Here is a 14,707-nt window from a genome sequence, read left to right on the forward strand (position 1 = left end):
GAGTAGCAGGGTTTTCCTGAGCCTCTTGTTACTGCACAGGAGACTAGAAAGAAGGACTTACAAGTAAATTCATAACACAGAGAGGACACTGTATTATGGTCTATATATTCTATATATTACCTGTATTACGTACTTTCAACATCCAGACTAGCCATGAAACAGTGAACTATCACAAGATGAATAATCATCAAGTTTCAGTCAGTGCTCCAATGTGATGCATAATTTCATCCTTACTAGAAGCAGTGTTTCACACTAGTCACAGACATACTCCACTAGACAACACTCAGCAGCAGACTCAGCACTGAGAGATTCCCATTCTGCTGCCTCTTCTGGAGAGCAGTAACTGCTGCTACCAGCATGGACAGACAGCTGGAAAAGTAATGTCTTAAACTGATCATTACTCCTTCTCTTGAGAATGATGTTCTTTTTACTGCAGAGGTGCCAGAATTAAGCTTACACTTTTAATTGGATTTATGCTTCTGGATACCTAGTCTGAGAAACCTGGAGGATGGTAGATAATTTCTTGGCTCCCTTGAAAACCAAGCCCCTTCAAAGTCAAAATGGGCATCTCGAGGCAATCCAATCCCAAGTCTCTTAGACGTGTAGCTTTAAGAGAATAAAGGTTTAGCTCTGGACAAAGGTAGCAGTGAAAAACTGAGCAAATGTCTATGCAGCTGACCAATTCCATTCCTAAACTAATTATTTTGGGGGTTGGACTACACGATTTCTAAAAGGTCCCTTCCAACCCAAACTATTCTATGATTATATGATTCTATGATTTTAAAGCCAAACATCTAGCTAGGCTATTGAAAATGCATTAATTTAAAAGGAAAAATCAGTCATACCCGCAGTAAAATGTTATAAAGATGAAATTTTTTTATGGTTTTAACATGTGAAATTGAGTTCATTGTCTGTTGCTCTGAAATGTAGGTTACTAATAAAGGTATCATTTTTATATTTAATTTCTTAAAAGTATCCTATAAGAATAGCCGATTAGTAAAATATTCATCAGCAAATGAGAAAAATACTCATTTTATAGGAATTTTACAAATTTTGACAAAAAGCACAGTGTACCTCAAAACTATTTCATTAACAAGATTATTGTAGACATCTTTTTGTCCTGCTCAGAATGATTAAAGTAATAGTTTCATGATCTTGAAGAAAAAAATATGGAAAATGTAGATATTTTTTATTCTGATACTGTGTTAAGAAGAGCTGTTGTTCTTGGAACTATAAGCATAATGGTTGCCATCCAGAGTGCTTATAGCTGAATGTTTTCTTGTGAAATAATGGAATGGAATAATTCCTGATATTTTCCTGTACATCACTCTATAATCTTTTTCTGAATAATGGAAGTACCTACTCTGATTTCAATGAGTTTTGGATCAGGCTGTCATTCTTTTCTGCTATTGTTCTTCACAGATCTTAAAACACCCCTCAAGAGGGACTGCTTTTAGAAAGATGAGAGTCTGAATCTTGACAAATCTTTACTCAGGCAAAACTTCTATTGATATCAAGATCTCTTTTAGGTGGAATAGAAATCAGGAGTTCTTTTACGTATCCTTGGAGTTTCATTCTTTCTGCTTTACAAATCATCATTCAGCTGAGCCTGCACTCTATTTTCTAAATCACATTCAAATAATACTTGAATTAAACTCAATATTTACATCAATGACTAGAAAGTGTCTCGTATCTTTCTGTTTCTTTTTTGAAAAGGGACATTAGTGTGCCCTTAACAGAATTATTAAGGAGATGATGGAAATTTAAATGGTTAAAACAACAGCAATGCACATTTTAGGGGTACCTTACTATCCTTCTGAATGTACAAATGACCATGCTAGAAGACTTTAATGGCACAGCAGTTATTAATCAGGCAGTCACTGAATAATTATCAGATTGCATTTGGGTTGAAAGTGAAGAGGCTATAAATACTTAATTATGAGTTCAAGAATAACACTTGGAGCTAAAGTATGGCTTTGTGCATTACTGAGCCGTGTGTGGGAGAAGAGGAGACACAGTTTCTCAGGAGTCCCACCTTTTTGATGGTGAAACTCACCAAATCACAAAGTTGGTGATGGAGGTGAAGGAGAGCAGCAAACAGCAGAAGATCCCTTCTGCTACAGGGAAGAGGAAATCTTGCTTTTTCCACTGCATTGTGTAGGGTCAGGGCTTTTTTTTGGTCCTTCCTCCTGTCCAAAGAAGGGCAATAAAGCTGGTGATGGGTCTAGAAAACATGTTTTATGAGGAGTGGCTGAGGGAACTGGAGTTAGTCTGGAGAAAAGGAAGCTCTGGGGGACCTCACTGCTCTCCACAACTACCTGACAGAAGGTTTTAGTGAGGTGATGGTTGGTCTCCTCTGCCATGTCTCAAGTGAAAGAATGAGAGGAAATGGCCTTAAGTTGTGCCAGGGGAGATTCAGATCAGATATTACAAAAAGTTTTTTCACTGAAAGAGTGGTCAGGCATTGGAATGAGTTGCCAGTGGATCCACCGTCTCTGAAGTGTTCAAAGGATGTCTGGATGTATCAGCTGGGCTTATGGTTTAGGGGTGATTATGGTGGTGCTGGGCTGACAGCTGAACTAGATGATCCTGATGGTCTCTTCCAACCTTGACCATTCTGTGTTTTTGTCCTGTCAGACGTTTCCTGAACTTGCTGCTATGGTGGCAGTCACAGGACATTTTATACACAGGTTTGAAATGAAGAATGTTAAAGATGCTAAACATTCAAATGACAGGAAATTGTCTAAGAGGACACACATATATCCTTATCTCTGAGTTATATAAATAACTCGTATTATTTTTTTGTTACACGATCACATTAAATTTCTCTAGTATAATCTTTTCTACATATTATGTGGATCCATTATTTAAAGACAAAGAACTCTTAGCTTGGTTTAAAGTTTGCTCCCACATTATGTCTTCTTGAAAAGATGTGTTTGTAATGGCAATGCTGACAGATCTATGCAAACAGATGCTTAAATACAGTACACAATCAAAATAAGGACCTTAGTATCAGCTGAATTTGATAAAAAGATGGCATCCCCATTATGGATGCCTCCATTATATTGATAATGATATGTCTAATACAGCAAAGATTTCTCAGCTGTAGAGAGACAGAATGTATTCTCATAGGCAAGTACCTGCTTAGCAAAGATTCTGTGTTTCTACAGGAGTTTCAATGCTAAGGCTACTTGCCACTGAGCTCGTGGGAAATGTCACCTCTAGGAAAACACTCTCACAGTTGAAGAATGTATTCTTTTCAGACTGTGCGGGGTAGAGGTTCTCTCAGGAAATACTGTTGTGGGAAACAAACACATGCCTTCATTAGCATCATGGTGCTACTTGGTTCAAAAATAAAAATGGCAACCATGCCATGCATAATGCCAAAACAAAGAGTCAAATACCTAAAGAAATATGGGCTAAATTATTTCTCTGGGCAACCAGCTGTGGCAGGGGATCAGGCTCCATCTCAGAAAACGTAGTCTTTGAAGCTAGGCTGGCCAGAGAAACAACTTAGCCTTGATCTTCCAGGTCTACTTGTCTAACACATTTCTGTGAGATGAGGTGTTTGGTATCTGTATGACAGATGGCAGATCCATATGATACATGGCAACACAACATGTACCTCTCACTGGCAAACTGGTTACTCTGCTCACAAATCTTCCTTTCTAAGGCTGTTCCTAATGTAAGCAAATCTGTGATTGGCTTAGTTTTTTAAACTGCTGTGTCACTGAAACAATTGACTTCCCACCAAAATCCAGGACTTCGTATCAGATGAGATCGATTAAAAATCCAAGATCAGGTATCTTCTGAAGGATTAGATATTAAAAAAAGATCAAAGCCCCCCAACAAACAATGTTATGTGCCTAGAGTCCATTTAGATCTTGGGGAAGGGGATAAAACCCCTAATGTAGGCTCTCTCATCAAGTGTTTAAGTTGAGGTGAGGCAACATGAGACTTAAATCACTCACTATCACACTAACACAACAAGAGCTGAGCAGCTTACATGAAAACTTAAAACTTTTAGATCATCTTTCCTTTTCCCAGGTGTGTGCAGTTAAGTTTCACAGCACAAAATCAACTCAGCTTAGCCACTGAAATGAAAACTGACACCAGCCCAGGACGTAACTAAAATCTGGTTATAAACCGCAGCAGTTTCATTTTCTCCTGTGTAGCTGTCCCAGTTCCCACCAGCAGGCAATTTGGATTGCAACATTTAGCACTTTCAAGTGTGTGAATTAACATTTGCCTTTAGCATGGCATAAACAAAGCAAATGATGATGTAGAGAGGAAAAAGCATTCACTCAGTCTTGTTTTGGATGACCTACATAAAGTCCTTCTGGCCTCTCCAATGATCAGTAATAAAAGCCAGACTAATCCCATGTCAATTAAACTTTTATTCCTCCCGCACCATAAAATTTTGTACATTTACTATGGGTCAAATTAAGCCTTCTGTGAAACAAAGCTGTGCTAAGGACAAAGAGGACAGTGCCTGAGCAAACCCACCTGGCAAGAGGAATTGTGCTGCAGCATGTGAGAACCACTAATACTCCTGCTAAACGGGAGTGATGGCTTATCCTGACTGCAGATATTCAACACAAGTGGGAATCCAATTTTCAGGCATGTGTAATATCTCAGACAGTTCTGTATATATGAAGTACAACTCCCCTTGATCTTAGCTGCAGATGTCAGATTTGGCAGTCCTCTGCATCTCCTTTCCCCAGACCTTTGACAGACCTTTTTGGCTGAGCTGTTCCCAGACCCCCTTGCAGCACAGCATCTTGACAGGTAGGTCACCTTGCTTTTCTTTCCTCAGATTGGTCCTTGACAAGTGGCAAGTTCTATGGGTCTAAGTCAGTCCCAGCCCTGTGTCTCGTCCCATGCTCCCTATTCATGCATTCTGCTAGCTCCCTGCACCTACAGGCACCCATCAGTTCTTTCCTCTTCCTGGTACAAACACTCTCTTTCCTTTCTGCCTTTGACCTGGATTTCATCTCTTTTGTATGTGAACCTGGATCTTTTCTCCTCTCTACTGACTGGACATCACTGAGGCCAATGGATGTCCCTCAGAACAGAGACCAAATACAGGTCCCTGCTCTCAGCTCTACTGTCCAGTCAGAACCTGGCATGGAGGATTCAGAGGAAACAGTCACAGGAAACACCAGTCTTTGTCCAGGTCCCCTGCCTGCAGCATGCCCAACCCTGCTGTATTACTGGTATATATATATATATGTAATCTGGTCAGATGTATCCATGCACACTCCTAAGAGTCTCCAGACACCTGAGCCTCCTCAAAATCAAAGCAAACACTACTGGCAATGTGCAAGCCATGGTTTTTCAGCATTATCATTTGTTTAAGTTTCCACCAGGTTGGCAAAAGACATGTTCCTGGCCCAAAAGTCAGCCCCTTCTCTGAGGTATGGAGTATTTCTTGAGGAGGCCATCAGAACTTTTGGTGTGGACAAACCTCCAAGCTTTCTCCCATGTTTCACTTTAAAAAAATGTGAGAAAGGGAAAAAAGGGCATAACAGCATGACTAAAAAAATCCCAGCCCATGTGCTCCTCCACTTAATAATATTATAAACAATTGGAAGCAGTATAATGGCAACTTTCAGGCAAGTAACAGGATGGTCTGCCAGCTCAGCACTTAATAACAATAACAGTGACAATAATAGAAACAATGCAGCTGGGGAAGTCAGAACTTCACCTCAAAACTGCCATATACCATCTGTTGTTACTAGAGAAAGACTATGACATCACAAAATAGTAACTTTAAATCGCAGTTCTACAAATGAGGCTGTACTCTTGAAATTCAGCAGGAGCAAAGGGTACTCAAAGCATCAGTCTGACTGCAAGTTCAGGGCCGTGATACTGACTTGGAAGCTTCATTTGCATGCTATTTTTAGTCACTCAAAAATTGCTAAATTTGTTAGTAGTGTGGTTGTTTATACTGTGTGGTACCTTGCTAGAATCTCCCTTTTTTCTGGTGGATACTCTAAGTTGGCATGCACAGCCTTCTGCTACTGTTAAGAATCTTTGGTTTTGCACGAAAAAAGTAACTAAGTAAAAGCTTACTTAGTATGTAAGCACACATCTAAGCAAGTGTGTTAAGGGACAACTGGATTTTTTTGACACTGTTTCTCTGTATTGCTGGTTTGAACATCTGAAAAGAAAAACCTGCAGACTTTTTTTTCTCTTGTGTTTCCTGAAAGTCTTCTCTAATGGGAATCTACTGTCCTTTTCTTAAACTGAGTGGAATCAGTGATACACTTCCCACCGATCTTGCTCCAGGCTTTGGATCAGGACACAGGCTTCACTAACAGGGGACACTCCATTCAACCTTCAGATTTAATGCTTTGGCAGAAGTACCTGGTGAGAAGCTGTCTGCAGGAAAGAAGTTTTATGAGAATGCTAAAAGGTTGAGCGAGTGCCTCTGTCTAAAATCAGGCTTACAATAATTTTCTCATAGAGTAACTAAAGAGATTGGCTGGAAGATCCTGTTGAAATATTTTAGGCTTTACAGTAGGTCCATTAGAACAAAATGCTGGATATAAGCATTAAAAGCCAATAGAAAATGTAAAAATTTGAGACTATTATAAGCTTTGCCTTCCTGGATGTCCCAAAAATCTTCTGCATTGCATCAAAATAAGAAAGAGGGAGTGGGAAAGGGGAAGTAGGGTGAAATAAGTAGGATGGAGTGACTAAGGACATGCTCTAAGAGCCACTCAAGTCAATGACTGTGTTTACAGGAGGATTTGGTTCATATTCTGAATTTCCCACCCAGAATGCACACAGAAGACAAAGGGACGATTGTAACACTGACTTGCAGAGAAGAGTCTGCTTTGCGTGACCTCACTTCAGCACATATGGAACGAGGGGGACTTAGGGTACTGCTCTATGGCAGGCTCCTGCTCCCAGCCTGTCCCTGCCACACAGAGGGTCTTTTAGCTTGAATATTTTAAGGAAAAGATGAAGCATTTATGCTCACATAGACATACATATATGCATTTTTTATATGAACTGAAAAATTATCCCCCTCTGTTTTTTTTTGCCCCCAGTATTTCAGTTTCTGAGCCCTACCTTCCTACCCATCCCTATTTGTAATGCTTTGGAACCTAGTAATAGTCCTGTTAGGTGAAGCTGAAGATCAGCCTCTGATTAGATCAGGACTGTGCAGTACATTATCTGAAGATGGCCTTCAGACCTCTTAAAATTCACTCTGTGGTATTATACTTTCTCAGCAAACATTAGAAAAAGAGAAGTACTGATAATTCCACATGCATATAGACATAATATATATTTAAGCATACATGCATTCACATGGATACACAGAGGAAGTGTGAGAGAGATTAAAGTGAGGTCCAATTACCTTTTAAACTAATGGCCCTTTGCATCTCTCTGGCACTGTTAAGAGTCCTTAGGAAGGGAAGATACATAATTTACACTCATTTTAAGGCCATCTCTGTACTGATGAGAAGTGTAAAGGGGCCTTAGAGAAACAGAATCAGCCCAACGGTACCCACTGCCACACTTCCTTTTCCTGTTTTACAGACATTTGCATTACAAATGAGATGCCTTAATTACAGGTTGTATTGTAAATAAAACATCACTACAAATATTAAGCTGTAGAAAAGCAGTGGCTGGTATATTGCTACAATACCTAAAGGGTATCTTCTGATGCAGCCAGACTGTGAGGGAGACTCACACCAAGCCACTGCTTCTTCCACAGCAGGGCTCAGTGCATTTAGTGCTCAAGTAATTCTCTCCAATTATAAACAGCAGAGCTGTTCTAACATTTTGCCCACTGGTCCACAGTGCAGAGAAGCACAGGCAGCTGAAGGAGCACCTTTTACACATGTACACTGCCTAACATAAGAAAGCCCCTCTGTGTTTTGGGGATGCCAGTCTCAATTCAGGGAAAGGAGGGAAAATAATAGGAAAAGCAAAGAAAATTCAAACAGCAATTCCTACCTCGTACATACTTGACTTAAGAGAAGTTACTGCCTTTTATGTAACATATATGCTTATGAATCCTAATGGAAACCTATGAATGCATCTTGTGAGACTGAAGGCTCACCTGGGCCAGCATCCTGTCTCCAGCTGTGAGCTGGCTGCCTAGGGGAGTGTAAAAGCAGGGCGAGTGTACAGCAAGGATTTCTCAAAACTCTCACCTAAACCTCAACTCGTGGTTCAAGGACTTTCAGCACCAGAGCTTAAAAGCTCCTGATTGATTTTCTTTCCAAGAAGAGTAATTTTTGAGGCTATGTATAGTTTTAGAAACATTACCTCCTGCTCAAAGCTTCATCATGAGTGAAATGCCTTTGTTTTGAACCTGCTATTTCCACTTCATGCCCTCTAATTCTTGTACTGGGAGGAATGACAGTGGTTTTCTCCTCACCTTAGAAGATGCTCTGCTTCTGAAGATAATCCTGCAATAGATCATGGGAATGTGCTGTATTTTACAGGACACCTGTGACACTGTATGTGCTACAGCAGACAGAGCAAGAGAAACAGCAGTTTTCATGATAATCCTATTCTTAGGGTCTCATAACTTCAAAGCTGAAACTTGCTCGCTATATTCTACAATAAAAGGACATAGTCAAGTTTAGGGGGGAGTTTATATCAAGGGCAACTAATACAAAACAATGTCTTCTCCTAAGTGACTACTCTTAAGTTTTCTGACGTTGGATTTTTTCCTATATCTGACTGTTTCGATAGAAGGCTGTTACCTTTTTGGTGTCTCTTGGCAAATTAGGAATCATGTATTTTTGTATGTCTAGCTCATTCTTTTTTTCCAGTATTTATATATATATATATATATATATATATATATATATATAAAATTTATAAATGGTGCAATGAGTTACATTTCTTTTTCAGACACAAGCCATACCATATACCATATTGCGTTCTACTTGTCTTGAATAAGAAACAGGCTTGAACAGTTAGTCATTTCCAGTGTCTGTCAACCAGATACAAGTTCAGTAAAATGTGCTGTTTTAAACTTTAAGGACTGCCATTTACAGCAAGGACTTGCATTTGCTCTGCACTGCTCCCAAGCAACTTGTCGTCTGAATACATCTGTTTATTACGGATTTACAGAGCTCTGGAAAATACAGCAAGCAGTCTGTGACTGCATTCATGCTCTTTGAACCCACACAACATATTGTGAAGCCAGTATAATTTTAACCTGCATTCTCCAACTGTGATAAAGGTGTGTTTTGTTGTCTTTCTTTGAATGTCTCTCAGTCACCTTTTCTCCTCCTATTGTACCCTCTACTCTGTCTCTTGTATCTTGATGTCTCCGAGGGTGAGGCTCTTAGTGGTCTTTTACCACATTTAGTTCACTTGATTTTCTAAAAGCCTTTTGCAGAGGATTTTCTTCCTCCATGTGCTTTTGCTCTGGTGGTGCACTTGCCTTCCCTCTCTCTCCTTCTCTCTCTTGTTCTCCCCCACCTCCTTGTCTCTCCCAGTTAAGCCGCATTCCTTTCAGAAGACCATGAGATGGTAAAATAAGTATCTGGGAAGCTTTGCCTTGGGTTAAAATATATCTACCCAATCTCTGACTGCTGTATTTAAAAAAATGGGAATGGCATCTCCTGTGGTCATTTTATTCACAGACTAAATGGAAACACTACCAGCCTCAATGATGATATTGATTGTCAATTACCTCTTAATTGCTAGTGTGTACATGATACTGGCTTTGCTTAACTGATTTTTATATAGACAACGTTGCATATTTTAGAAATATTCTTTTTCCTGAATAATGTGTTACAGATTCCTTTTTACTTCCTTTCCACATTATGTAGCCAAAATTGGTACTTGGTCTACAAATCTCCAGAGACCGCATTATACACAAGGAGTTCATATGCATCTGTGTATAAACATTTCAGTTAACAGTTTTTCACCTTGGAATTATATGTACTAGTGCACAGGCATACACGTACACATGCATCTGTGGGTAAACATCCTTGATTTCAATCATTTTCAAAGGATTTGCTTAGTCTGAAAGGTTCTGATTGCAAATTTTATGCAGATACACATAAATACTGCTTTGGTTGGTTAAGGGAAATACAGAAAAAAACCTGCAGTCTCACAGCCTATGTGTACCTTGAAGCATTTGCTCATTTTGTAGTTTGCAGTCACAGACCTAAATCCAGCAGTCTTGATACTTTCATTTCTTCTTCATTATTTGTGCATTAGTATCTCCTAGACAAAACTGACATCACTGTATATTGAACAAATACGCAGCAAGAAAAAAGACCTCCTGGGAAGTTATAGGTCTGTCATACTGAATCCAAAACACAGCCCTGTACTGGCTACTAAGGAAAAAAATGAACTCTATCCCAGCTGAAACCAGGGCAAGGTTTAAGGGTGAGATTTGCAAAATTGCCTAAAGGAATAAAAGCCCAAATCCTCATTTTCAGCTTGTGATGTTATGTCTGTTGGGGATTTTAAAAGGGCAAAGTAGACAAAAAAAAAAAAGCAGCAAAACCCAGGGTAAAGATGGGATTAAAACAACGGTTTTACAGGTGAGGAACTGAGGCACAGAGAGATTAAATGATTTGCACAGTGTCACTCTGGGAATCTGAGCATTGCCTTCAGTTCTCCTGAGTTCCACTGCCCCGCACTACCCACACAACCAACTCCAAGTCTTCAGACATCCTGTGCCTTGTATGAACCACCAAGCCTTAGACATCCCACTTACATTTTCACTGTTAACATCTGCCTCACTGGGGCAGCCAAAGAGTTCCCGTCTCAGCAAATTCCCATCATATTCCAGGAACGTCAGGTAGAGGTTGCGGAAAAACTCCACGTGCTTGTTTTTCACTCGCAGCTTCTTCGGTGAGTTCCAGTGAATCACCTCAGAGGGAAAAAAGAGAAAAGACATCCTGCTGTTAGAACACAGATTTGCTCTATCTGCTCTTTTTATGTGCGTTCAGTGTGCTGCCCTCTCGAAAACAGCAGAAAAACAAACCACAAACTAGCCAGACTTCCTTCTATCTTTTTATAGGGAAGGCTTTGCTGTGTCTTCCACAAGTAACGGTACACTCTGGAGGTGATGTGCTTGGAAACTCTTCCATGGTATCACCTGCACTTTTGGGTGAGGGTGCTACGCTAGGTTGAGAAGCAGCACTCATAAGTGCTTCCACAACTCTAATCGTGGAGCTGACAGTTTATGGACTCTGCTGAAGAAGATGGAAGGACAAGGGACACAGTGATGTAGGTATTAAACATTAATCTCAGATTTCCACATGACTGTTTTTGCTAATGAAATTGATTCACTGTTTCAGGCCAAGCAGTCTCTTTCCTGGTTAGGTATTGAGAAGAAGCAGCTCAAAATTAAATCCTATACCGGTTTAAATAGTTCAAAAAGGACTGAATTTAATCTGACTTCCTTTTTGCCTTTGCTTCATTCAAACAAGACTGATCTCTGTTGCATTAACACAACACAGCAATGCAGTACAACTCCTCACCCTTTGAGTTCCAATTTCTAGCAGATATTTATCCTCTGCTAATGGGAGATGACTCTCACAGTGGCCTAGACTTAAACTGCAATGCTGGCATAAAGGGCTGATCCTCATTTGCATTGATGCAACTTTGCACTGCTGCCAGTGGGAATGGGAATGGGGCCCTAAGGAAAAAACAAGAGGGAGTCAGTAGTGGCTTGCAGGAATGATTTCATTTTACAGAGGCTGTATTTTAGACATAAGAAAAAAATCACCAAATACTTATTATTCAGTTTTATTCCTGTGACTTCTAAAGAGGTTAAAAACAAGAGTCTCCCTTGGGACTGTTTCCAAGGTCCAAGTTCTGCAAGTTCTCTGAATCCATTAAGTGAATTGCATGAAGACACTGTGTCACTCACACACAGCACAGAGCTGCAGCACCAGCTGCCGAGCCAGCCCATGGTCAACTTTGCTCTGAACATCACAGCTCTGGGAGGGAACACACAGCTGAAGCACAGCATGCACAACAGGAGCAGCCCAGAGAGGATGAACGCAGTTCCCTTGGTGTCAGCAAGGAACACAGCTCCACAGGAACAGGGAGTTCTCTGAAACCACAGTATTTGTTGCCCAGTGAGCAGACTGGCTGAGGAAAGAGCAGGATGCAGCCTGAATTCTTCCTGGACTAACTTCAGCAAACAACACAGTCGCTCTACTGAGTATTTATACTGCCAGAAAAGCTATGGCCCTCTATTCTACATACCCAACACCCATGAAATATCTCCTGATAAGGAAAGCTTTATCCATTCCTGGTATTTCATTGCTAAGCCTACTAGGATGTCAGAAAACCATACATGCAGTTAAAGAAAAACAACTGTAGGGAAAAAAGATGATTTCAGATATTGGCTAATTGCTTTGTCTGGTAGTAGGAGCACCTTAAATAAAGACTACAATGCATCTACATACTGAATAAATTTGGGAAATTATTTGGACAAAAATACTTGGTGTAGATATTTGTCCCAGGTAATGCTACATTCTTTGCTGGTTTTACATTTGTCCAGATGTTCAGAAGTGTAGCACAACTGTGCAGTAACATGTTGCTGCATCATGTGGTGAATACAGACCACCACATAAATGAAAAGAGCTTTGGGTAGGTAAGGGCATAAACTTAAGATAAAAGATTTTCTCCACTGAAAAATGGATCATCAAAATCTCCTTTCTTTGAAAAGAACTTGACGTACTTCATCCATTGTATTTAACTGCAGCAAAAGGCATTAATGCTTGAAAAAAATTTCAGTGATTGAATCCTCCCTCAGGGAAATGGGCACGTGTAACAGAAGCACAGGGCTGAAGGAGCCTAAAGGGCTACTTAACAGTTTTACAGGGTACCAGCATGCAGTTTCACAGGAAGGCATAGAATGGAAACTGTCTGCTGGGAACTTCTACTTATTTAAGAGTGAATCAAAGAAAGCTAAGAAGCCAGCAACTGGGACAAAAAATACTTGTTAAGAAAAACCTTTTGTGAGCTCTCCATACTGCTCCTACACTTCATTTGAGGTTTCCTTTTGGATACTCATGAGCATCCTCATCTTCACAAGCATCCCAGTGCTGCTGAGCACTCAGAGACCTGGGGACCATGAACACAGACATGGCTAATGATGATAACCTCAGAAACTCTTACAGGACAGGCTCCTTGGTACTGCAGGAACTTCCCATCAACACACACGGTGTCACATCACAGCCAGGGGGCATTTGCTGATATCTCTAGCCAGTTGTGTGGGAGATGATTTCAAACCCAGACAGCTGCAGCTGTCAGTGTAGAGGCTCTTTGCTGCCGTGCTTCAGGATCTGTTGTGTGTGTAGAAGCTGGTAAGCGTCAAGGGCTTAGCTGGTGGTTCAGATCTGATCAGATTTGAAACGTGTCAGGATGCTGTATGTACATTGATGTCAGGGGAGCCTGGAGTAAACTGCACAAAGCTGAATGGAGCTGACAACTATCCAAAAAAGCTGATTTTTTAATCAAGAAGGACAGCACATGCTAATGTGTGCTAAAATGATGTGCTAAAGAACATCAAGAAACCATGCAACCATCTGGATGACGGGAGGTAGAAAAACCACAAAACAGGTCTAGCAAAAAAGCAGGCTGCTTTACAAATGTAACAGAATTAGATAAATACTATGTGATATATGAAAGCATAAAAAAGAGCAACAAGTTAAAAAAGCAACAAGACTCTTAACCATCAATATGCAACACTACATCCAAAGACCATATTCTTTTTTATGTCAGCCCACAAACTCACATTCAGTTCTGGCTGTCTGGTATGGTCTATTGCACCGACAGCTACAGCAGAATTTGTGCAGGCCAAGACACTCTTGTACAGACTGCCATGGGCATCAGTGAGGTACATGATAAAGACTGCACAGGTAAAGCTATGGCCACCACATTAGAGACTTTATTGTGCACAACAGTAAGTTGATTGGAGAAATAAAAAAGATCAGTTGGCAAGACACTACAGGGAAATCAGAAAGAAAAAAAAAAAAATCACATTGTTTGAAGACTCTTATCTCCACATTAAAAACAGAAAGTGAATCTAGAAATTGAAAGTCTCATTACTCCAGCATCCCCGTTCCAAGGCTGAATAGCACCTTAATACTGTGTTTATTTCTTTTTCTAGCTTCTAACCTATTCCAAAGCTCTGCTGGCTTACAGACGAAACTGCAGCTAGAAATATAAAATTCCAGTGCCATTATCTGGGTGGACACCTCAGGAACACTGCTAGCCTTCAGGTCGACCTATGGATCCTTCCCACTCTTGATCACAGCCTCCTGACAACTAAGAAAAAACACACTTCCTTAATATTCATTTAGCAATTAAAGTACTGAAAGATCAGAACTTAAAATTCCACATCTATTTAACACTTGGTTAGTCGTCATTAAGCAATTTGGCACTATCCACATTTCTGTTAATACCATCCTAGTTAAGCAGCAACCATTACCACTCCCTGATTACACACAGCCAGCCTCCTGGAACACTGCCATACACCTGCGGCCTAGAACTGCACCCACAGTTCCCATTTATTCCCCAGGTTCTGACCCAAGGCACTCAAATGATGACACAGTGGGAGCCTCGTGGACTGGCAGTGGGATCTGAGATGGAAGGGAAGAGAGGATGGTATATACTGGGGGAGTCTAGGAGGGCTGTAAGAACCATTATCTGGATGGAAATACACTGAAAACAAAAATCCTAGCAAACTCCTTAC

General features: G+C 40.4%; 1 protein-coding gene across 4 annotated transcripts in view; it reads right to left on the reverse strand.

Moving 5' to 3' along the window:
• The window catches only part of LARGE1 (LARGE xylosyl- and glucuronyltransferase 1), a 272,337-nt gene that overhangs the window by 24,665 nt on the left and 232,965 nt on the right, over positions 1 to 14,707 (reverse strand). For all 4 annotated transcript variants that reach the window (XM_048300960.1, XM_048300959.1, XM_048300962.1 and 1 more), the window contains one exon: positions 10,709 to 10,864. In XM_048300960.1, the coding sequence (XP_048156917.1) occupies positions 10,709 to 10,864 (156 nt within the window). The remainder of the gene's footprint in view (positions 1 to 10,708; positions 10,865 to 14,707) is intronic.

This window comes from Corvus hawaiiensis, chromosome 4, assembly GCF_020740725.1.
Source record: "Corvus hawaiiensis isolate bCorHaw1 chromosome 4, bCorHaw1.pri.cur, whole genome shotgun sequence".
In the NCBI taxonomy this organism is placed as follows: Eukaryota; Metazoa; Chordata; class Aves; order Passeriformes; family Corvidae; genus Corvus; species Corvus hawaiiensis.